Source organism: Corythoichthys intestinalis, chromosome 10 (assembly GCF_030265065.1).
Source record: "Corythoichthys intestinalis isolate RoL2023-P3 chromosome 10, ASM3026506v1, whole genome shotgun sequence".
Taxonomy (NCBI): domain Eukaryota; kingdom Metazoa; phylum Chordata; class Actinopteri; order Syngnathiformes; family Syngnathidae; genus Corythoichthys; species Corythoichthys intestinalis.
This window is the reverse complement of record NC_080404.1, coordinates 10,706,776-10,733,036: the sequence shown is the minus strand read 5'-3', so window position 1 is coordinate 10,733,036 and position 26,261 is coordinate 10,706,776. Positions and strand designations below refer to the sequence as shown.

The 26,261-nt window shown below is 39.9% G+C and overlaps 1 protein-coding gene across 1 annotated transcript in view; it reads left to right on the top strand.

Annotated features, from left to right (window-relative positions):
• The window catches only part of eys (eyes shut homolog), a 522,745-nt gene that overhangs the window by 391,156 nt on the left and 105,328 nt on the right, over positions 1-26,261 (top strand). Inside the window, exon 42 of the mRNA XM_057847548.1 lies at positions 6,069-6,177. Within this exon, the coding sequence (XP_057703531.1) occupies positions 6,069-6,177 (109 nt within the window). The remainder of the gene's footprint in view (positions 1-6,068; positions 6,178-26,261) is intronic.

Sequence of the window (26,261 nt, the reverse complement as noted above, 5' to 3'; positions counted from 1 at the left end):
TAGTTTAACGGAGAAATAAATAAAGAATTCAAGATGGAACGCTTGAATGTGGATCTTCAGCTCATCAACATTGAATATTTGTTGAACATACAAATGTTGAGGCATAGGCGACGCAGAAAACGGTTTTGAGGCGGTCTGTCCAACTTTTGATGCCGCATAGAGAGTTCTAGCCTTGGGTGGAAACCAGTTAGCTGTAGTGGCTAGGTTCAAACTGGTGTCGAGCACTGCGTCCAGCGTTTTGTCCGAGGTCTGCAAAGCCCTCCAGTCGGATTTGCCTGCCGTGTCCTACAAACAGCCAGTGGGAAGCCATAGCAGAGTTCTGGCGTCTATGGAATTTCCCAAACTGCGTTGGAAGCCTTGATGTTAACGTTATCATAAAATTACTGAGGCACTCTCAATCAGTGATCATATATCGTGTGTGAATTGTCTGTTGTTGAAAATGAGACATCAAACATCAGGTTTGAAACCAAACCTGTGCTTTATTCTTCATATACTTGAAGCGTGACACGTAAATAAGTCACAGACTCACAGCAAACATATGCACACGATAAATGATGGAGTCCACCGACAAAAAAACGACGTAAAGTGATAAAAAGCTGGCAGTTTTTGGCCGAGTGGGTCGCCGCTTCGAGTGGCCTTTCCATTCTGAACACACACATACTGTACTTGTCTCGGTCGTTCTTCCATTTTTTTTAATCAATCGCTGGCTGACCTCCAGCCCTGTATTTTCAGCAATCTCCTCCCACGAATTGCTTGCCATTTGGCAATCTTCATAATGTCTTGACGAGACATTGTAGAAGTCGTCATTGTAGAAGTCGTCGTACTTGCTCTTCGTTGATACGCTCGTCCGCTTGGTCCATTTTTGCGTGTAGAAAAATATTTTTTGAGAATGGCGGTGATTTTGCGCTGAACCGGAAACAACAGTCTGAGCGGACCAATCATAGTCCATTTCCACCACGTCACACGCGTTGACGCAACACAAAGTCAGAAAAAAAAGAAGGACCCAGAGAAGCTATGGCGCTGGGTCGTAAATCGGGTCATCACTGACAGCGCAGGACTAACGCGGAAGCATAACTCAGAATGCACACTTACCCTTTGGAACATTTAAAGCACTTGGACCACATAAAGCATTGAATTGCAATAAGAAAGCTTTCATCATATATGTACAGCGGTTCCTCGACATACGATCCTTTCGACATCCAACGTCAAATTTGACTCGTCATTTGTCTCGATGTGTTACGGCATGCTCGAAATACGACAATTTATGACACCGTCACAATGTCATTGTTTTCCCAAAAGACGCACACACGGCGGATTTTCTTGTGAGAGAAATCAACATGGCTTCTATGAAGGTATGGTATGGTGGTGAAAAAATGTGACGCTTAGCATTGAAATTAAGATGGAAATGATACAAAAATATCAGCGTGATGTGCGCGCCAGTGAACTGGCTCGACAATACAGCCGGAATATGTTTACAATCTCGACGGTCCTCCTCCGACCTCCGTTTGCAAGTCTTTACAAGTTAAGATGATAATTTTTATTGTTGTAACATTGGCAAGGAAGTTGTCAGCTTTGTCAGGTTTTTCATCATTTATTTGAGAACTTGTGCAACACAACACAGCTACTGTCCGCCGTAGCCGACGCCAACAACAACAGAAGATGAAACGTGCAAGTAAAAACTCTTAACGCACCTCTCTCACTCTGTCGTCAGTCACACGGTGCGTTCAGGAACAGCATGCAAAACACCAATGCCATTTTAGAACCTGATTGGTTACATAGTTATTATTATTATCATATTGTTATTCCGAATTGTATGAATGAGTAGCTTGTTTTGCTATGTGTAATTGATATTTGTAATTGTACTTGCAGTATTTATTAAGGATTTAGCATAGGTTTTTGGGCTGTGGAACGATTTAATCGAATTATAATATATTCTTATGGGAAAATCCCGCTCGACATATGTACAGTATACATATTTACAAACCAGTTCCTGGAACAAATCAAATTCGTATGTAGAGGTAGTACTACAGTGCTGGCCAAATGTATTGGCACCCCTGCAATTCTGTCAGATGATGCTCAATTTCTCCCAAAAAATGATTGAAATTACAAATGCTATGGTAGTAACATCTTCATTTATTTTGCTTGCAATGAAAACACACAAAAGAGAATGGTGGAAAAAATTCAATCATTATCATTTTCCACAAAACTCCAAAAATGGGCCGGACAAAAGTATTGGCACCCTTTGAAAATTCATGGGATGCTTCTCTATTTTGTGTAATTAACAGGAACTGTCACTAACCTGTGGCACATTGAGGGGGCGGCAATAACTAAATCACACTTGCAGCCAGTTAAAATGGATGAAAGTTGACTCAACCTCTGTCCTGTGTCCTTGTGCGTACCACATTGAGCATGGAGAAAAGAAAAAAGACCAAATAACTGTCTGAGGACTTGAGAAGCCAAATTGTGAGGTAGCATGGGCAATATCAAAGCTACAAGTCCATCTCCAAAGACCTGAATGTTCCTTTGTCTACCGTGCGCAGTGTCATCAATAAGTGTAAAGCCCATGGCGCTGTGTCTAAATTGACGAGAGATTTCAACGAAAGATTGTGCGGGTGGTGGATAAAGAACCTCAACTAACAGGCCCAGTGTGAGAAAGCTGGGTCTCCCTGAGAGGTCATGGGTCTTCCAGCAGGACAGTGACCCAAAACACACTTCAAAAAGCACTAGAAAATGGTTTGAGAGAAAGCAGTGGAGATTTCTAAAGAGGCCAGCAATGAGTCCAGACCTGAACCCCATAAAACACCTGTGGAGAGATAGGCTACAAAGAAGGCTACAAGTCCATCTCCAAAGACCTGAATGTAGGATGCCTAGGATGACCCCACTTCTGACCCAGAGACGTAAAAAAGCCAGTCTGGAGTTTGCCAAAACTTACCTGGGAGAGCCAAAAACTCTCTGGTCAGATGAGACAAAAGTAGAGCTTTTTTGGAAAAAGGCATCAACATAGAGTTTACAGGAGAAAAAAAACCAGGCCTTCAAAGAAAAGAACACGGCCCCCACAGTCAAACATGGCAGAGGTTCCCTGATGTTTTGGGGTTGCTTATCTGCCTCTGGCACTGGACTGCATGACCGTGTGCATGACATTATGAAGTCTGAAGACTGCCAAAAAATTTTGCAGCATAATGTAGGGCCCACTGCGAGACAGCTGGGTCTCCCTCAGAGGTCATGGGTCTTCCAGCAGGACAATGACCCAAAACACACTTCAAAAAGCACTGGAAAATGGTTTGAGAGAAAGCACTTGAGATTTCTAAAGTGGCCAGCAATGAGTCCAGACCTGAACCCAATAAAACACCTGTGGAGAGATCTGAAAATAGCAGTTTGGAGAAGGCAACCTTCAAATCTCAGAGACCTGGAGCAGTTGCCCAAAGAAGAATTCCAGCAGAGCATTGTACCAAACTCATTGATGGATACTGGACGTGGTTGTTTGCAGTTATTTTGTCTACAAGTTAAACTACCAGTTATTAGGCTCAGGGTGCCAATACTTTTGTCTGACCCATTTTTGGAGTTTTGTGTAAAATGATAATGATTTTTTTTTTTTCATTCTCTTTTGTGTTTTTTTCATTACAAGCACAATAAATGAAGATGTTACTACCAAAGCATTTGTAATTGCAATCATTTTCTGGGAGAAATTGAGCATTACCTGACAGAATTGCAGGGCTGCCAATACTTCTGACCAGCAGTGTATATTCTATGACTTATGCTATGATGACTTTGCATCAGCCTCCAATAGGGTTGTGTGTAACTTTAGTTACTGTAGTTGAGAGGTGTGGTACACCCTGGATTGCTTGCCATGTGATTCCAGGGCACATACCGTAATTTTCCCGAATATGCTACTTTTTTTTTCCCTAAAATCAACTTGTAAAATCATGGTGCGCATTATACATGGGTATATGGTGGAGACAGAAATATATATAAATATATATATTTTATATATATATATATATATATATATATATACTTTTTTTTTTTTATTGACACGGCCATGTTGTGTTGAAGAAACGTTTGCAGCGATCCGTTGCCGACCATTACGGTACGTGACGTCACCATTTTGTTTCGGTAATACTTCACTCTGATCGGCTGAATGATTTCGTCCGTGTTAAATTCTGCTTTTTTCACTCTTCATGAAGCACAGAATTTAGTTTCTTGAACTCATTTGAGTCAACGTTTATTGCAGCTCCGCAACTTGGACCATAACAAACTTAACACAACACAGACTTCCTGTGTCCGTCAACTGTATCTGTCCCTCGGGAAACTCAAACCCAAATAACAATAGTTCCTATTGTTACAGTCTAGAGTACAGCGATGCACTTTCCAATTTCCGACGTAAATCCTCACTTTTATTTTATCGTATCAATCCATGAAAGAAACATTTATTCATCATGATGAAATGAGCAAGTTATACAGCAGCCTTTAAAAGAAAAGTCACATCTGTTTTGTTTTCTCCTGGATTCTGGTAAGTTCAAGAAGTTATCAGATCATATAATTACTGTACATATTGTCAGTTTACAGTAATGTTTTGAACTACCAATATGCTATGCTTGTGCTGTGTTTCACCAGTAGTAAAATGACATTTCTGTATCCGTACACGAGCTCTGTTTTCATGTATTCTCCTATTTACTGGTGCTAAAATTAGGGTGCGCGTTATACACGGGTACAATAATTTTCCCTAGATTTTAGTGTAAATTTAGAAGTAAATTTGGGGTGCGCGTTATACACGGGTGCGCCTTATATTCAGGAAATTACGGTACTTATAGACATCCATTTACATTTAAGCAGCCCAGTGCCTTAAATTAAACATGGATGCATGCTTTGGAATGTGAAAGGAACTGGACTATAAGAAAACCCATAGGAGCCCATTTACGGAAACTGTCAAAATAAACACTACCTAATACCACTACCAGGAATTTACACACTAAGCATGTGTTTGTGTTGAAAATTACATTACATGTTGTTAAATAAATATGTGCTGTATTTTCACATACATGACACACAACTCTAAATAGAGTAGTACAGAATGAGTGTGCTGTACGTTTCCACAGTCATAAGAGATGATCGATGTCGGTGATCAGGGGTTGCCATGGAAATTATACAGTAGCTATGCAGTCTGTTTTTTGTAAACTTAAGTCATTTCATATTAGCCCTTTTTTCAATAAAAGATGTTTTATGTACCGTATGTTAAGTAACTTATACTTCTTTATGTTATGTACTTGTTAGCTGACAAACTAAGAATAAATAGTGCAGAACAATTGCATATTATTCCCGTGCAAGAGCATCTTGAAAATGTGTGTGGCGTAGCTTGTAGCATCTCATACATAATGCACAGCTCTCTTATTGCATATTATGTACAAATGATGTATCGGCGAGCGGCAATCACTTGACTTTGCCAAAGCTGCCTTATGACACAAGTAGACCAGCTACTTAACATTGTGACTGCAACATTAATGACTGGTACAAATGTATATTTCCCTTGAGAGGCCAAGAGAGGGTCGAATTATAAAATGGACCTCAAACTCATTAGCTTTATAATGTATATCTGCTTTGTGCCCCCATTTTTACATCATTAATTAATCTTGAATAACATAATGAGTACTGTGCTGATCTTTTATTGGGTGGTAAATAACATTTTTTCTATTGAACATGACAAATTTGTAGAACATTGTTATATCTTACCATGATCTCAGCACTAGAAAGTTATTTTTGGTGTTGATATTAAAACGAAGCTATGAAAGTGGTAGTAGCCTGCTATGAAAGCGGTAGCCTACTTTGATCTGCCCTGCTTTGGCTTTTGGTTACAGCTTGGGTTCCAAATGCACTATTGTTTTCTATGCCCAACCTAGCAGTGAATAAAGTTTGTCGTGAAGTTTATAGTGTAGTCTCAATAGTCACATTAGAACCTGCATTACTGCTTCTACTCTGTCTTCTGTGTAACAATATTTTCATGCTGGATTTATTATGCGATATTGTTGCCTGACGAGCATATTTTTCATTCACTCTCTCTCCTTTCTCTACAGATACAATCTGCCTAACGGCAGACAAGCAGGGTCATGTATGATTGAAATAGCGGTAGATAATGGCTCGGCCCAGCGTCTCCAGGAGCACGTGTCACTGCCCCTCACAGAGGTAACACAACCTCCTTCCATCTCTTTTACAACCACTTAAATGTTCTTATTTAACCTTCTAAATATGTGTCATCATATTTAAACACACTACAAGATGGATAGCATTTTAATTTGGCATGCATTACTTAGAACTACAGTATTTTGCAGTTACATGCTTCTTGTGTCTTGACATTTGAGCGCTTTGAACATTTAAAGTTGTACGTATTTTGTTCAAAGATTTACCCTGATGTTCTATTGAACATGACATTACCATATTATGGAAGCAATCCGACTCAGTCGACATCAAACAATGTTCAAAAGATCCTTTCCTTTGTCGGTGTGTGTTGTTATTGTTTTGTTTTTCGCCAAGTTTTCTTAGAACACGTTTTTTTCAAGTGTTTCACTTTTATGACGGTTGGAGACAGAGGTGGAGTTTCTCTGCTGTGGCACGCGGCCCAATGAAATACAGTGGGGAAAATAAGTATTTAGTCAACCACCAATTGTGCAAGTTCTACTTGAAAAGATTAGAGAGGCCTGTAATTGTCAACATGGGTAAACCTCAACCATGAGAGACAGAATGGGAAAAAAAACAACAACAGAAAATCACATTGTTTGATTTTTAAAGAATTTATTTCTAAATTAGAGTGGAAAATAAGTATTTGGTCACCTACAAACAAGCAAGATTTCTGGCTGTCAAAGAGGTCTAACTTCTTCTAACAAGGTCTAACGAGGCTCCACTCGTTACCTGTATTAGTGGCACCTGTTTTAACTCATTATTGGTATAAAAGACACCTGTCCACAATCTCAGTCAGTCACACTCCAAACTCCACTATGGCCAAGGCCAAAGAGATGTCGAAGGACACCAGAGACAAAATTGTAGACCTGCACCAGGCTGGGTAGACTGAATCTGCAATAGGTAAAACGCTTGGTGTAAAGAAATCAACTGTGGGAGCAATTATTAGAAAATGGAAGACATACAAGACCACTGATAATCTCCCTCAATCTGGGGCTCCATGCAATATCTCACCCCGTGGTGTGAAAATGATAACAAGAACGGTGAGCAAAAATCCCAGAACCACACGGGTGGACCTAGTGAATGACCTACAGAGAGCTGGGACCACAGTAACAAAGGCTCCTATCAGTAACACAATACGCCGCCATTGACTCAAATCCTGCACTGCCAGACGTTTCCACCTGCTGAAACCAGTACACATCCAGGCCCGTCTGCGGTTCACTAGAGAGCATTTGGATGATCCAGAAGAGGACTGGGAGAATGTGTTATGGTCGGATGAAATCAAGATAGAATTTTTTGGTAGAAACACAGGTTCTCGTGTTTGGAGGAGAAAGAATACTGAATTGCAGCCGAAGAACACCATACCCACTGTGAAGCATGGGGGTGGAAACATCATGCTTTGGGGATGTTTTTCTGCAAAGGGACCAGGACGACTGATCTGTGTAAAGGAAAGAATGAATGGGGCCACGTATCGAGAGATTTTGAGTGAAAATCTCCTTCCATCAGCAAGGGCATTGAAGATGAGACGTGGCTGGGTCTTTCAGCATGACAATGATCCCAAACACACAGCCTGGGCAACAAAGGAGTGGCTTCGTAAGAAGCATTTCAAGGTCCTGGAGTGGCCTAGCCAGCCTCCAGATCTCAACCGCATAGAAAATCTGTGGAGGGAGTTGAAAGTCCGTGTTGCACAACGACAGCCCCAAAACATCACTGCTCTAGAGGAGATCTGCATGGAGGAATGGGCCAAAGTACCAGCAAGTGTGTGAAAAGCTTGTGAAGAGTTACAGAAAACATTTGGCCTCCGTTATTGCTAACAAAGGGTATATAACAAAGTATTGAGATGAACTTTTGGTATTGACCAAATACTTATTTCCCACCATGATTTGCAAATAAAATTCTTTAAAAATAAAACATTTGATTATCTGATTTTATTTCCACATTCTGTCTCTCATTGTAGAAGTTTACCCATGTTGACAATTACAGGCCTTTCTAATATATTCAAGTGGGAGAACTTGCACAATTAAATACTTACAGGTTGATGCGGCAAAATTTGCAAGAATAACTGACATATTTATTCACACTAAACCCTGTACAGCGTCAGCAAAAGCGGGTACGTCGACAGTCGCTTTCACTAAATTGACCACCCACGTGTTTTAGTTTTCCATAAAGTCAGTTTGCATGTGCTCCAGTTTATATGTATTATTTTCACAATGTTTAAAATTCATACGCAAGTTTCTTGAGTGAAATATGGGCGGACCCATCTTGGACAATGTCTGCCTCGAACTTCAGGTTTAGAAAAAACTTCATGAGTTGCGGTTGAAGTTAGCAGCATGTTGACGACATTAAAACTGTCCAATCAAGCCAGAGGAACCCATGGAATCTTCAAAAATTGATTCAGCACGACGTAGATGAGTTTGGATGATTGTTCTTATCATTTCGTTGATCATTCGTGGACAAAATTATAACAACCTATCAGCCTGTGTTGACGTGAGGTATACAGCAGATTAATACGCCGGCCACTTGAGTGACCAAAATGAGGTTAATAGGTTATATTACATTTACGGAATACGAAGGGCTGACACGGTTGTTGTTACAAGGAAATACTACAAGGTATGTACATATACACAAAAATAGTATGTCATTATTTTTTTTATTTGCATTTGGACAACATGACTCCATTAGTTCTTTTATTTAAAACAATTGGTGCATGTGCAAAACAATAATCAATAAATCATAATTTATAAAATTATTAGAAAAATATTAACGAAGGTTGAGCATACGAGGAATGTGTTATCAGACAGCAGAGCTTAAGGGAGCTTCTCCAAACTTACACCCAACATCACAGAGACCCTCGGCTGCATCCAGACGGACTTTATCCAGCTGTCCTCGGTAATTCCAGCTCTCTTAATTTTAAAATTGCTGCAGTTAAAAAGCTCGCAGTTAGATCTCGGGATCGAGCTGACAGTCCGCTTCGAGGTGAGCTACCGCCTCCAGCCCAAGCCTTTGCCCCCCCCCCCCCGGGTACAACGACGTAGTCTTGATATATGTCCATCAACATACAGTAATGTTTTGCTGTGAGACAAATCAATTTATATTCCCTTGCATAACAGCGTTTTCCACCTGTAAACAGACGAACAAAAAACTTGTTAACACTTGCTTTTATGTGTCCCATCCAACACGTACTGATTAGCAACAGGCTAGCAACAGCAGTTGTAGTAAATAACATTAACGATCATGATTACAATCATCATCGTAATATCAATATCAAAGACACCAAGTCGTCTCATGCGCCAGATTTTAGGTTCCTATTTTTGGAGGACATACCTTCCAGCAGCAGCAGCATGACTAGGGTGACCATATTTTGATTTCCAAAAAAGAGGACACTCGGCCTGGCCTCGAGATACTTGAATTTTACTCGATCACTCAAAGATGCGTATATCTCCCACTTTTTTTACTCAACTGGCATTATTCTTCCTAAAAAAAGAATTAAAAAAAAAAAAAAAAAAAAGACTAATTATTTAAAAAATAATATAATGCAGACTCATGGAATGTAGTCCAGTTAATACACACACACAGTTGGCTATGTGCCAACTCAACATTTTTTAAAATTACGATCACGATAATTGTTGTTGACAAAATGTTATTCCCACTCAATTTTTATTCTCAGACAATGTTCTAAATTGTGCGCAAACCATAACTGAAATAAACTGACAAGCGATTCAACCAGCATGTTTCCAAACGCAGCTGTTCAAATTCAAAACTACATTGCCCATAATGCCTAGCGCAGCTGAGCTGACTGGTTGCTACCCTATTAGCGAATACGGGAGCCGAGGCAAAATCAGACTTTGCTATAAAAGTTTACTACCATCGGTTGCGCAAAGATGCAACAACAAACGGGATTTTACAGATTACACCAGTACAAATCTCCGACAGAAGTCAACAGTTGCCATTATATACGTATTTATCGTAAAAAAAAAACTCAGAAGCAACACAGCTATTTAGCTATACTAGCATTCAACCACTAACTAACGCAGAACAATTACAAGACTCATACAATATACTGCATCTCTGTGTACACATATAACCCTATGTACAACAGAAGACACGTGATCGACATTAACAGGAGAAACTTACAGAAAGGTGTATGGAGCCATGTCTTTTAGAACTTCTTATTGAACTCCTTACTGTAGTCTGAGCTCTCGCCAAACCGTCAGTAGATGGTGGTAATTCCCCATGAAACAAAGGGTGAACTGCCAACAAAAAAGAAGAAGAAGAGCTACTCCTTCTCCCGCTCCTACTAGTAGGAGCAACGTCAACGCACGCAAGCGCTGCCCCCTAGCAGCCGGAGGAATTCTCTTCAAGTTGGTCCCGTAAAAAAAAAATCATAAAAACCGGACATTTTTATGAATTTATAAAACCCGCCCGGACAACGAGGATACTGCGCGAAAGTAGGACTTGTCCGGGCAAAAGAGGACGTTTGATCACCCTAAGCATGACTACACGAATGCCCGGGACCTGCGATACATGTACAGCCTGCAGTTTGGACCTCTCCCTCCGATTTTACCAGCACCGATGGTTTGTGGTACGGAGCATTGAGGCACTGCCGTGGTTCTACATCAGCCTTCATGAAGACAAAATTCCCGTGTTCGTGTATGAGGACACATCCAACTTTTTTTGTGGCTGTGCAGGTACTGGAATACCTCGGAGCTTCCTGATAGCGTTTCCATCCACTGCCATAGAGTCAATAAAATACGATAATATTTTACTTGTGGTCACCCCTCGGCCACTTCTTTATGTCGTCTTCCCATGTAGAGATGGCAAAAGGGTGCAGTAGTTCTAAATCGTGTTTTTTCAGAGTTTTTAATGAGTGATGCCACTCCAGTGAATATTGAAAACGGAAGTTGTAGGCAGATATAGGGAAGTAAAGCGAAAGTACCTCGGAAACTTGTGTATAGTCATATATAGTTGTAGGTATACTTGCCCTACAGAAGGACTAATAATGGTTTTTCACATTTTATGCTAAACTGTTTGGTAGCCATGTGCCGACTGCCAGTTTCAAGGTATACCGTGGTATGAAAACATCCCTGTTTCAAAACCGCAAATATTTTCCGTCATAGCCTCCCTAAGTTTTTAGCTATTGTTCATGTCCCAAAAATGCATGGAGAAATCCCTCGCTTGCAGCTACAAGGCTCAACCCTCCTCCACCGGTTGTTGCTCAGTGTTAGTGAGTCAGCTGTGCTACACAATGGCTGGAAGAGGTGAAACTCCTGAACTTTTTCCCCCCATCAAAGAAAACGAAATCGCTGGAATTGGAATACTTCGGCCACAAGAGTTACAGATGGCTGTGGCTTAGGGGAGGAGGGCCAACCGTCATGAAAAGCATGTTTGCCGAGGAGGCAATATCTCCAATATGATTTCACATTCATACAAAATTAGAGGTTAGAAAACTGTCATTAATGTTTCCCACCATCTATGAGAGTTAACTCCAGCATGTTTAGTGTGTCTAGCGGTAAAACATGTTTATTTTTCTGTGGGAACTGTCTGTGTTGAGAAAGAGAGTGTGTGTATAATGTAAACATGATACAAGTCATACACATGTGCTTTTTATGGAAAATAATTCAATTATTTTTGTTCTGATGGTAATAATGTTGAGCTGTGGCTGTGGGTTTAGGCTCAACTAAAGGACTGCATTTATTTTTATTTTATTGAGAATATTTCAGTTATTTTATGTTTATTTGTTTTTATTTATTTTAAGTAAACGTTATACTTATCCTCCAATTTGCTAAAATGTTTTGAACAATAATAATCCTGTTCAATGGAAAAAAGCTTTTTTTAAAACCCAAATATCTCACCTTTTAGAGCTGTCATTGCAATACCGTGATACCATGAAACCGTGATATTTTGGCTTAAGGTTATCATACCATCAGAATCTCATACCGGCACATTCCTACTGTTAAGCATGTTTTTAAAATTCATAGCAGCAAATTTTTCAACACCCATTAATTAATAAATAATAAAATCAATTCAAATAAATAAATAAAATAAAATGAATTATTAAAAAATAAACTAACATCCTGTGCCCTTCTCTCTCTCTCTCTATTAGTTCAGCCAGACTGATGAAAAAGGAGTGGAAGGGTCACAGGAAGAACAGTCAGGTTATGATTATTTGATTATTAGGTTAAGATTATTTCTAAAAACATTGTATGTATATGATCAAATTCACTGCATTTTAATGTCATATAAGGTCCCCTAATTAAGTATTTGAATTCGAGAACATTAAGAAACTGTAGTGCATGGCCAATCAATTGAATACAGAAGATTTAAAATCCAATTTATTATTGCACCATATCCATATCCAAGTTTTTTCCACCAGCCCGTATTTTGTATGGAATTTTCACAACATTTTAACAGATATGGCGTACAGTAAATTTCGTACGGGTAAACACTCTGCAAGATACACTTCACTAGCACCACACCCGGTTGAGTTTTCTTTAAGTTTTTTAGGAAAAATTATGTTTTATATGGGCGACCTTGGGCCAAGGTTGACAGTTATGTGATACACGAGGCTAAAGTAGCTTCAGTTACAATAGCTTTTTTTTTTTTTTTTAAACAAAAGGTAGAAATCACCACGCTCCTACTTAAGCTTAATTTATGCTTCTGCGTTTCGGTGATGGAGTAGCAACGATGTAGACCCTATGTCGTCAATGAGAACTCTAAGTTCAGTGTCAAGGGAACGCGTTGCTCTTTATTTAATCGCCAAGCCACTAGAGGGTGTTGCATTGTGTTTGTGCGGTTTTGGGGGACTCTTGTCAAATTCCTTGAGTTTTCTTCCGGTTAGACAACAATGGCAACAGAGATGGACTGCTTGAATGTGGATATCAGCTCATCAACATTGCACAACAAATGTTGTTGACAACTGTTGAGGCGCAGGCGACGGAGAAGACGGTTGCGGAGGCAGTCTGTCCGACTGTTGAAGCTGCATAGAGACTGGCAGTCACATTATGAATTCATAGCATCGGGCGGCAGCCAGCTACAAACTGGCGTCGAGCAATGTGTCCAGCGTTTTTTCTGATCTCTTTCCCGTGCCCTACAACCAGCCAGTGGGAAGCCGTAGCAGATTTCTGGCAGCTATGGAACTTCCCAAACTGCATTGTAAGCCTTGATGACACGTTATCATAAAAGCACTGAGGCACTCTTAGTCAGTGATGATCTATGAAGTGTGTAAACTGTCTTATTGAAAATTTAAACATCAAAACAACTCTTTTGACACAAAGCTGTGCTGTATTCTGGGTATACTTGAAGTGTAAAATGTAAATAAGTGACAGACTCAGAGCAAACATATGTACAAAATAAATGATAAAGTGCACCAACCAAAAATACGACAAAGTCATAAAAAGCAGGCAGTTTTTGGCCGGCTGGGTCACCGCTTCGAATGGCCATTCGCTTCCGAACACACACATACTTGTCTCGGAGGTTCTTCATTTTTTTTATGCATTCGCTGACCTCCAGCCCTGTATTTTCAGCAGTCTCCTTCCACAAATTGCTTGCCATTTGGCAATCTTTATAGTGCCTTGACGAAACATTGTACAGGTGGTCGTACTTGCGGACTTCTTAGATAATCCTCTCATCGGCTTGGTCCATTTTTGAGTGTAGCGCAAGAATGTTTGTAAATGACGGTGATTTCGTGCTGAACCGGAAACAACAGTTGGAACGGAACAATCACAGCCCATTTGTGTCACGTCACCACGCATTGACGTGATACATAGTCAGGATTTCGTGGAGGATCACATCAGGCTACGACGAAGGTTCGTAAATCGGGTCTGCCTTGACGGCGTAGGTCCACCGCAGAAGCACAAACCAGCTTTCATTGTCCCATTAATAATGCGCTAAACTGATAGCACCAAGCGCGTAAACGGGGGTGGGCAAGGTAGGCTGGTATGTTGTCCCAGGCCTCAAGACCATAGGGGCGCCTTAATGACACCTAATTTATTTTACTTTACATTCACGTATTTCTTTTTTATTTAAATCACTGTCTGATTAAATATTACGTTCTACTTGATATATACTTAAAAACTTAAAAAACTAACATAATGTTTCAAATATATTTTTTTCCTTTTTTTTGTACAACGCCCATCCCGTCTGTCTTAGCAGAGAATGTTTTGACCCCACTCTGGCGTACTCAAGGCTACACTACGTACGTAGTAGCCTATTGAGCTGCGGTAAGACATGCTGCTTGCATTGAGCCAAGGAGAGAGAAGGTGATGGGAGATCAGGGATATATGTTAGTCTGTGGGGAGCAGGTGCATGAGGCTAAACAGACTCTGGTCCACCGGCTGGATTTACTGTATCTTGGGTTTACAACCCATTGTGTATTATAGAAAACGCTAATACGAAGCATACTGTTACACACGTACACACACGTAGCACACTGCTACGCATTTTCTTGTCTTTGCCATATGGCGTTATATTGCTGCCTCTATTCTGAGCGAGCAATATTGGATTTTGATTGCTGCCTCTATTCTGAGCGAGCAATAATGGATTTTGAGCACAGAAAACCCCCTCCTGCTCTCGCTCAATTTCTGCACACCTGTGCTGCCTCTATTCTGAGCGAGCAATAATGAATTTTGAGCACAGAAAACCCCCTCCTGCTATTGCTTAATTTCTGCACACCTGTGCTGCCTCTATTCTGAGCGAGCAAAACTGGATTTTGAACACACTTCCTGCTCTCGCTAAATTTCTCGACCCCTGCGCTCGTCATTTTTTTTCCTCTGCACGCTCAGTTGAGCACACGCTACTAACGTGTCAAAAAGCCAACCAATCAGAGAGCTAACGGAAGTACACTGGTTGGCTGTCTGCACTCCGCTAGCTCTCTGATGTGGGGAGAGCAGGCACAGGATGTTTAGTTATGCTGTTTCGTTGCTCAGCAGGCAGGCATAGCACTCTCAGTTGTATTGTATTCTAGCTTACATGGGACAATAGATGGAAATTGTTTATATTGTGTCACATCACATTACGGTCTGTTAAATTTAACTGAACATCTCAAATTAAGTAATTTTAAAATTTACACTGCCATTGCTTGCAAAGTGTTAAAAGTACTGTGTATGTTGTCGTGGTAAGCCGGTTGCAGGAGTGGGGTGGGGGGGCCCTGTAATGGTCTCTTGTCCCTGGGCCCCTGCAAGTCTGTTGACAGCCCTAGATAGCACTAATATATATGTATAGACCCCAACACACACCCACACAAGTTGGGCCACCCAGGACAGAAATGCCTGGGCAATTTTTTGCTTCCAGTTCGAGATTTTTTTTTTTTTTTTTTATTATTACGTTGCATTATTACGGACCAGTGCACATTAAAACAATAATTCACAATATATTGAGATGCCCCCATCCAGATATTTTTTCAATAACAACAACTTATCACATTTAATTAGTTGAATGTTAATTTTCCATATCAATGACATTTGAATCATTTTTGTATGAATGTTTCAAGCTGGAATTTGCGTTATCTATTAATGCTGCTTTTCCTTTGACCCTTTCAAAAAGATTATGAATATTTTTACATTTTTAATTATTCTAAAGCATTTGTGGAGCCACTAGTCCTTAAATGCTTTAATATGAAATAAATGTCAGCTTTGATTAAAGGTTGCAAATGAATTAGTTAAAAATAAAATCAAAGTAAAAACTACAATGTGATGGATGTTTTTCTCTGATAAGTGATGAAAGGGAATTTATGGATTTGAGTCATTTGAAAAGCAGCAATGCAAGAAATATTCAATATTGCACACAAGCAGTCATAATTAGTGATCCTTCAATTTATTGTTCAAACAATGTTATAACGGTCATGTCGTGTACACACAAAAGAATGAACTATTGTAAAGCTGAACTCCAATTCAAGTATTTGATGCGGCGTCACCTTCTATGATATTTTTAGTTGCAACATACATCCAGTAGTCATACAAGAATATCATGCTGTGAAATGTGCCTCAGAATTTATTTCTATTAGTGTGCATGATTAAAATTCAATAATTAAAAAATAAAAAAAATAAAAAACGAACACGAACACTATTAAGATCTGTTGTACACTCAGAAAAATGCACATGAACTATTTTAACTTTTAAATAGGTGTTTTTAATTGTATATACACATTAGCTTTGTGTTTTTACACATTACTGAATCCATTGTTGTATTGATTATTTAAGAGAGTTGAAGGAATTCGGCCTTCCAGCCAAGCCGCCGGAACAGCGACAGCCGAACCAGAAGGCGTCCCGCTGGCACCGCTCCAGCGAGTCGGCCAGAAAGGGCAAAACTCGGCGCGTCCACTCCGGTGTTAACCCTTTGTACTGACTCCATTTTGAACGGTTTAAAGAAGGCTCACCGAAAACAGGTAGACAATTTATTCGTCGACAATGGTGAAAAGCAAGGCAAAACAGACGACAGAGAGGCAATGCTGGATCCAGGGTCAGCAAAACAACTGATACATCGGAATGTCCCCAAGAAGTGACAGTTGTTCGCTAAATCTTAAATAAAAGTCTTTTGAAAGCTGCGGTGGAGTGGGCCGGGCGGAAGGCATGCCTGGGTGTTGTCTTGGGATCATCCCTCTGTGGCAAGTTTTGGCGGCCAAGTTCATGTGTCATATTTCGTGGCTGGGTCGTGGTTGCCACTGCAGCTAATGCATGTCTTGACGTCTCAGGCGGCGAGCTATCAACTTGTTATCTTGGTAGGGCGAGGGTGTTCTGACCCCACCGAAGAGTCACTACGTCTTCTCCTTACCTTATCAGGCGAGGGCTGATAATTTGGTCCCCTTTATTGTGTCAAAGGGCATGGAGTGAAGTCTGCTTAAACTATTGTTAAATGCTTTACTGTAATGAATGTGTTAGACTAATGCAAACAGTGTCTGAGAGAAAGGTAACTATCCCCTTCAGAGTCAATTAAAACATTTATGAAAAATCATTGCTTAATATATGTGTAACGTGATTGCACAAATTGTATGACTTTTGTCCCTGTGATATTGTCGTACACAGCAAAATCTGTGGAGTTGATTTTTTTTTTTGTGTAAATTATTTTTGAATTGATTGGTGTTGATTTGGGTGTTGTTTTAACACTAGCAGTGTTAAAATGGCTCTTGGCGCAGTCGCAGTTACAGTTTTTCTCAATTGCTTTAGTCTGTCTTCTCAGATCAGAATTGAAATTAGCTAACATGGCAGGATGTGTCTGAGGAAAACTTTTCTACATGTTGGTCCATAATCAAACGTAAGTAAATAGTCCTTTATTTAAAGAAAGTTTGTAGTGTTTACTTTTTTTCGCCGCTATTTTTAACACAAAGTTTCAATTTCTGATGGGAAAATTCTGAAAATTTGACAGAACACCGGGCACACAAAGAGAGTAATAAGACAAGTATAGCGCTCTCCCGGCAGGGAGTTGTGCGACAAGCCACCAGTCGTCAGTCGAGTGGCATTTTCGGTGGACAAACAGCCACAAAATGCAAGCCACCTCCATATTAAAGCGTGTGCAATGATCCCAGTATTTGACATTATACAAAATACGATGTCTACTCACTTCCTTGTAAGTCCAATGGTCCCACAGTAATAGGACTTTTTTTGGCCAATATCCGCGGTGAACTTTTGAAACCCAAAAAGGCTCACACGTCTCTCCTTGGTGCAGCAACAATTTTCTGCAGCGTTTGGCTGACGTGATGTGAAAAATAAATGAATTAATCTGCAAAATCAGCTGAATCCACAGTCCATCTGCATGCTATAAGTCGAACATGTCCAAAGTCCGGCTCGGGGGCCAAATGCGGCCCGTGGTCAAATTTCATCCGGCCCACAGGCTCTGTCATAAAATCAATAAAGATTACAGGGAAGATGCGTAGCGAGAAATTGAAGCAACTTGAAGCTAGTTTAATTTCACAGCAGCAGTATTTCGCAAGAGCCTGAGAGTCGAAAGAGAACGCCACAAAGGCTAGTTGTGAGATTGTTGAAATTATTAATTGAAAAAAAGAATAAATAAAGCAAATGTGACACACAGAATGGTTTGCCAAAATTTGCTTAAATACTGTATAATGTTCTACGTAAAGGACGTCAGCTAAGGTTGGCCCTCCACATTTTTACCACACCAAATCTGGCCCCCTTTGCAAAAAGTTTGGACACCATAGTGAGATGCTGACCCGGGTGACGTCACATTCGCATTCGTCCTAAACCCAAGACTGAAGCCGGAAGTCACTCATTTTCATGGCGCGGGAATCAAAAATTGAATATATAAAACGATCGCTTCCACACACATCCAAGCGGTCTATTTCATTCAGGAGCTTAAAACACTGCGTAAAATATGAAGTAAACATGCTTTTGGTGTCATACGCACTTTTATCAGCCACACCAAGTTTAAGGGCACATGTCAGAAAACAAAGCATGCGTAAAGACTTGTGGGTGAAGTGACACCACGACTGTAAGTAGTGTTGTCTGTAAATAGCTGGAGTGTGTTCGGTTGAAAAAACACATAATAGCGCAACAGCAGGGTACATTTGCCAGTTAGGCCCATGTTCTGACTAAGGTTCCCACTCATCCAGAATACTATTAACAACATCACAATGAATATTTAAAATTAACAATTCTATTGTAAGAAAACAAAAGTTGGATACACATTTTGCATTTAAAAGTTTAGAATTGGAATTGCTTAACTTGTTCAAGTAATTTATTAAGACTTACTTAATCATGTGGGCATTTTTCATCTAACTATATAACGTAATAGTTAATTAAAGCACTTTTGTGAAACTGCTTGAAATAAGGTTCTTGCATAATTACCATGTTTCATTTTTTTTGAGTGTAGAAATCTGCACCACTACAGTAAAAGTTACAATCAATTGGATTCTTTTAAAGCGACTGCTGGTAGAAGGGTCATTAAAGACAACTTGAGCGTTTAAATGATAGCCGCACATTTTTGTGTTTCTTTGTAATACTGTGTGGGTTGTTTTTTTTGACAAGCAATGAAAGTAGCACTCGGTGGATTTTTATCTGCTTTTCATGCAAGTCTGGCCCATTAGTTTGATTAACAGCACTCACATTTAATCTTAAGTGAATCATTTTCTTTTTCCTTTTCAAAGACACATTAAGGAGCTCAACCTTCCCGCCGGCCTAATATGATGTACTTTCCTTCATGTGATTTATAGTTTTCTAATTTGGGGACAGTGTGTGGGGGGGCGGTGGGGGGCTGTAGGTGTATGACCGTGTGTTAATGCACATTCACAATTCCACTGCTCTGTCTTTTTTGCGTTTATATACAGATGTGTCATTTTCAATGTTGGAATGTAACGAAGTAAAAGTATAGGAGTATAAAAACATTTTGCGGTCTGTACCTTACTTCATCACAAATATGAAGTGGTAGTTTTTAATTTTACTTCACTACATTTTACAGTAGGTATCTACTTTTTATTCATCTACTTTTCAAATTGTCACCTATGTTACACGTTACTATTGTTTTCTTTTTTTCTCATTCTGAATTGATAGTTTTGTTTTCATGCCTCCGGCACAATTGATAAGCCCTGTTACTGTACCGTAACTGAGCACTAGAAGCAGCAACACGAGTACAAGCAAGATTAGGCAGGTGAAGAAGATTTTGACCAATAAAAACCAACACACTCTTGTACAGTAGGTGGTGGTATGCACCTGATAGTTGCTTGCAGTTCACCATTAAGCTAAGTTTTTGAGTTTCTGAGCTTGTTAAGACAGTTCAGTCAATTTTATTGCTTGTTTTTTCAATTCTGCACAGTTTTAAATAAAACTAAGCAGTCCATGATTTTTCGGGTTCTATTTTTGCAGATGGACTCAGATCTCTGTATGACAGTATATTGTATTTTTCGGACTATAAGTCACAGTTTTTTTCATAGTTTGGCTGGGGGTGCGACTTATACTCTCGAGCGACTTATGTGTGAAATTAATAACACATCATTTCACATGTTATTTGGGTGTTTTGGAGTGACACTAATGGTTTGGTGAACTTGTCAGCATGTTCTTTATGCTATAGTTATCTGAATAACACTTAATAGCTATGTTACGTTAACATACCGGCCACGATCACATTTCATTGTTCATGCATCAAGTAACATTATCATATTGTACACCTTTTCTTGTTGTTCTCTATTGTATTTTTATTTTAAATTGCCTGTGAAGAGGACATACAGTATCTGTTCTGTGTGTTGGATTTTATAACGTAAATTTCCCACAAAAATGTGACTTTTAATCCGGTGCGACTTATATATGTTTTTTTCTCTTTTTGTTGGGCATTTTATAGCTGATGCGACTTATACTCAGGTGCGACATATCGTCCGAAAAATACGGTGTACATATTTATATGTATATACATATATACGGCGGAAGACACTGAGCACTGAGACCCCCAATTCGCTCAACATCATTGGAAAGCTTAAAATCTCAATTTTCTGAGAGAAGAAAAATTTTGAACAGGAGGGCATATAAAAAAAAAAATGATAATAATTTAAACAGCGAAACCCTAACTGGAGGCGAGAGCATGAGATAGCATAATTAAGATTTCATGATCAGAATCATGATTTTAACGTGATATTATCGGGTACTTACCGTGTTTTGATCCAAAAACTCCATGTAGCATGTATCACCAAGTGTCAAGACACAGATGTGAATGGCCATTGGCGGATTTACCCTTTTAAACTTTTTTTTTCAATATTTCTTTGTTTGCATCGATTATTTATCATCTAACATATCGGGGAAAATGCAACAGTAACAAAAAAATACAATTAAGCGATAGTTATGAGGTAGCTATTCGTGACTAATTTACAGACACCATTTTTTTCATTGTGACATAATTTGTTTAAAAGTTTAAAATATGCGAGTGAATAATTTTTTTAAAGTCATTTCTTTCTTTTACTAAATCAATTAATGATCCTAAGCTAAAAATGACAGACATTTTGAGTCATAAATATAATTATTTTTATGGCCGGGTTGAAACAAAAGCAGTTGCGCGACGTCTGTAAACGGGGGTTTCGAGGGTAAAACGGACGAATGAAAAATTGTACGGGGGCTTAATGCGCCATGAATCTGCTATGGCAGCCTTAGACATATTGTTCTATCAAACACAACAGTTCTTTAGGCTTAAAATACACCATTTTATTTTAAAGAGGAGTGCAAGAGCAAAAACTGCTTTTTCAGTCTTGTCTGTGTTTTCCGCCATATCTTAAATTTTTGCATCGGGAGAAAATACTTTTACTTTTTACTTGTAAATTCTAAAGCAAGTACTTTTGTACTCTTACTTGAGTACATTTTTCCTTAGGTACTTAAGTAATTTTTTTGCACCTGTACCAGTACTTTTACTTAAGTAAAAAAAAAAAAAAAAAAAAAAAAAAGTGAATACTTCATCCACCACTGGTCATTTTGATATAATGTCAATAATACAGTATGAAAGACAGTTTTAAACTAACTACATAAATAAATATGCAATCTAACTTAGCAATTCGTATGGTGTTATGGTTTGATATAGATAATTCTCCCCTAATGTGCTATTTTCAAAAAGTTATTGATGATTTTTCAGAGGGTGAACATTTTTAGGTTTGAATGGGCAATCTGCAAGAAGCAGTGGATGACAACTCAGGCTACGTCTAGACAAGAACAGAAAATTTTCTCCAGGGTATTTTGCCGACTATTTTTTATACCTGTCCACACTTACGTATAAGGTGGGTTTGGGGAAAGGAGCAGCCTCACTGGAAACTCATTATACGCCGGTAGCAAATTTCAAAATTACTACACCTTCTTGATTGTCATTATTTTTTGATCACTGTTTTTATCATGATCGCAAATGAACGCATAACACAGGAGCGAGAGGACGCTCGACTTTTACGAGCAGTCAGCGAGTTGTGATTGAAATAAATCTTTAGAACACAACGAAAGCCTGACATTGTTACTTGGGATGTTACAATCCATGCTCAGTTACGCTCTCACCACTTGGAAAATAACAAATAATAATAATAATAATAATAATAATAATACATTTTATTTAAAGGCGCCTTTCTGGCACTCAAGGTCGCCCTACAATCATTTAAAAATATTAAAAGTGAGAAAATGAAAGTATATAACGTATAAGGAAATTTAAAATACTAAAAGAGATATAGGGGCAGTTAAGAAGACCAGAACTAAGTGATTATTGTTAATAGGCTAGTCTAAACAGGTGAGTTTTGAGTTTTGTTTGAAAAAGGGGGAGGGAATCTGTGTTCCTGAGATTGGGTGGGAGTGAATTCCAAAGTCGGTCAGCCGCTCGGCTCCCCATGGTGCTAAGGCGAGCAGGGGGGACAGACAGTTGTATGGAGGAGGAGGATCTAAGGGCACAGGAGGGAGTAGTAACATGAATGAGATCGGACAGGTATGGAGGGGAGAGGTTATGGATGGCCTTGAATGTGAGGATGAGAACTTTGAACTGTATTCGAAAGTGGACCGGGAGCCATTGAAGCTGTTGGAGGACTGGAGTGATGTGGTGGATGGACGGGGTACGGGTTATGATGCGGGCAGCTGAATTCTGGACCAGTTGAAGTTTATGGAGAGTTTTACGAGGGAGACCGAAGAGGAGGGAGTTGCAGTAGTCCAGACGGGAAGTGACAAGGCTGTGAACCAGGACTGCAGCAGAATGTGGTGTGAGGAACGGGCGGAGGCGATTAATGGTGCGTAGGTGAAAGTGGGCAATCCGGGTAATGTTATTGATGTGTGATTGAAAGGAAAGTGTGTTGTCGAGGATTACTCCTAGGCTCTTGACTTGGGGGGAGGGTGAAACAGTGGAGTTGTCAATGGTAATGGATATGTTATGGTTTTTCGAGATGGTGAATTTAGAGCCAACGAGGAGCACCTCAGTTTTTAGGAAATTGTGGGTAAACCAGATTTTTATTTCAGTGATACAGTCATTCAGAGATGAGGGCGGGAGAGAGGAGGAGGGTTCAGAAGTGAGGTAGAGTTGGGTGTCGTCGTCATAGCAGTGAAAGTGGATGTTGAATTTACGAAAAATATTGCCAAGGGGAAGTAGGTATATGATGAGGAGTAGGGGCCCCAGGCCAGAGCCCTGAGGCACACCGGAGGTAACGGGAGGGTGAGGATTTAAATGACTTTAGTTGGATATATTGACTGCGCTCAGAAAGACAGGAAGAAAACCAGTTCAACGGGGTGCAGTTGATGCCAACAGTGGAAAGCCGGTGGCGGAGTGTGGTGTGACTAATTGTATCAAAGGCTGCAGATAGGTCTAGAAGGATGAGGATGGAGAGCAGGCCAGAATCAGCTGCCATGAGGAGGTCGTTGGTTATTTTAACGAGTGCTGTTTCAATGCTGTGTAGTGGGCGGAAACCAGATTGAAACTGTTCATAAAGGTTATTCAGGGATAAGTGAGAGTGGAGTTGTGAGGCGACTGTTCTTTCGAGGATTTTGGAAATGAAAGGAAGGTTGGATATGGGGCGGAAGTTATTGAAGTCGGAGTGGTCGGCACCAGGTTTCTTGAGGATTGGCGCAACGGCTGCAGTTTAGAAAGAAGTGGGTACAATTCCAGAGGTGAGGGATGAGTGGATGATAGCAGAGATGAGCGGGACCAGGGAGGGTGAGCAGAGTTTAACTAGTTGAGTGGAAATGGGGTCCAAATGGCAGGTGGATGGACTGGATTTCCGGATAGAATATAAAATATATATAAAATAGAAGAATATGGTGTAGAGCTGCATATGTTTCCGGGAAGCCGCAACCAGGAGTGCTTGTGCAAAACAGTGGCGATCCTGGGAGTGGCAACAGTTTTGACAGGCAGAAATGTCATGGAAAAAAACTGATCGTTTTGACTCGGGGTACCATGCAGGTCACTTTTTGGGGTTTGATTTTCCTCTACGCATGTATATATACTCATGTTCGGTCGGCATTGAGTTGGGAGGGGCCTCCCCCGCAGCTGGCTGATCGGAGACAACGCAAGAGACGAGCTCTATAAAAAACGTTCATCTCCGTGTCATCCGCAGTTGGAGGACCACAAATGGGCACTGAATTGAAGCATGTTATTGCGACGTAGTTTGAAGGATCAAAAAAATGTGTGGAAAAGAAAAGAGGAGCAGGAATGCCATGTCGTGATCTTCCGCCTCCATTGTTTACGATGCCATCATGCCGCACTAAAAATGGCGATGGTATGATGTCACTTCCTTAGTATCTGATTCATGTATGTATACAGCAGTCCATATTAAGCGGTGGGTAATATTACATGCCTACATTATCCATCTAACAACTAAACCGGATAATAGGCATACTAGTGTAGCCGACATGCCGTATAGTACAACTAATTACACGTTTAAGGTAGAGCAGGGCGGTAAACCGAAAATTTACCGTCACCGAAATTCTTAACGATGACCGACGTAATTTTGACCATGTCGGTAAATTCGGTAAATTAATAAAACAAGAAAATATAGTCTTTTCATCCCGCTTTGATTCTGTGTTGTCCGTCTATGTTCATTCCCCTTTAAGAAACCGTCAATGGGCTTACGTAGGGAGTCACGTGATCATCAAGGAGCCAATCAAACAAAAGCCCAGTAAGCTAACGCTAGCAGCTAACGCTACAAGCAAAACGTGATGGAGTGTGGCTTAAGGGAGGTTCACCAAACTTTTAACCGACATTTAGTAGACTCTTGGTGGCATCCAGACGGGCTTTCACCCGCTGTCCTCCCTGCTGTTCTCACAATTTCCGGAGATGGTGCTTTCAGTGCTTTCTACTGGTAGCCAGGCTAACGCTAGCTAGCGGCTAACGCTACAAATGAACGTGATGTAGTCGGATAGCGGCTCTAACTTGTCGAAACGGCTGAACTTAATGAGTGGATTGGGCACGGACTGCATCTAGCAATTACTATGTGGCATTATTTTGTATCTGTCTGTGTGTGATTCCTCTGATAGCTTTTGTGATGGTAAAGCATTCAGCTTAAAGTACAATCCAACGGCGAAACTTATAATGACCGAGAAATGGCCCCAGCTATTTTTCTGTATGTGCTTATTTCTGTGTCATTATTGCTATCATAAAATCTTAAGCGTTTCATTTGAAGAAGATCAATATAGCTTTAATGTGTGTGTGTCTCTCTGTTTGTTTGGGGTTTCATTTGTGCGTGCATTTATTAAAAAATGCACTGGGGGGGACCCTGAAACCATAATGTAAACACTTGTATTTAATAATTATGTCACAGCAGCCATTAACAAGTTGTCTTTTTGAAGTGTACTGTTCAAGCTGCAAGTCATTTGTGTTACAATGACATGTTTGCACAGGCATATTGATTTTGATCATGTACATTGTTCAAGTCATACACGCTGTTATAAATGTTCATACTTGAATTCTTATTGCTTACATTACATTTTTATAAACTTAATGTTTAGACTGCATGTACAATTGTTAAATACAGTATATGAAATTGCTGGTAAATAAATCAAGAAACAGTTAATCTGTATTTCATGCATTGATTCAGATTTTCAAATTATATAACAGTACGCTTGGGCGAATTTATCGTCATTTATCGTTATCGAGATAAATCTGCTCAATTTATCGTGATACATGTTTAAGGCCATATCGCCCAGCCCTAGTTTAAGGCCATTATCTGTGCTAGTGTAGACGTAGCCTCAGAGGGATATAAGGTTGGCAATTATATGCTGTCATTAAAGAGGAACAAGCGGTGGCTGAACCAGACGACCCAAATGGCTGGGACAATTCCCTGTCAAATTCCTATGTCGTGTTTTGTTGTTGTTCACAATAAAATAGCAGTGAAGCAGCGGACATGCATTTGAAAAGCTAATGAATGTCTGAAGGCAATCACTTGTATGCCAACCACCCCACATAGAGATCAGAAGGCAAATCCTGCCTAGAGCGAGGGCTGGAGTGTTGCTGTTGTTTTAAAGACAACATGGAAAACTGAGTCCACTTACAAACTCATGAATAGCACATTAGTACATGCTTCAGATAGACTCATCTCTTAAAAAGGGTAAAAACACACTTGAATTGTGATTTTAATGCATACCAGTTTCTTTTCGACATGCACCTCAAGTGGCTTGTAAAGCACGCTCCCTCACTCTATCGAAATGCATCAAGTCAAAGCA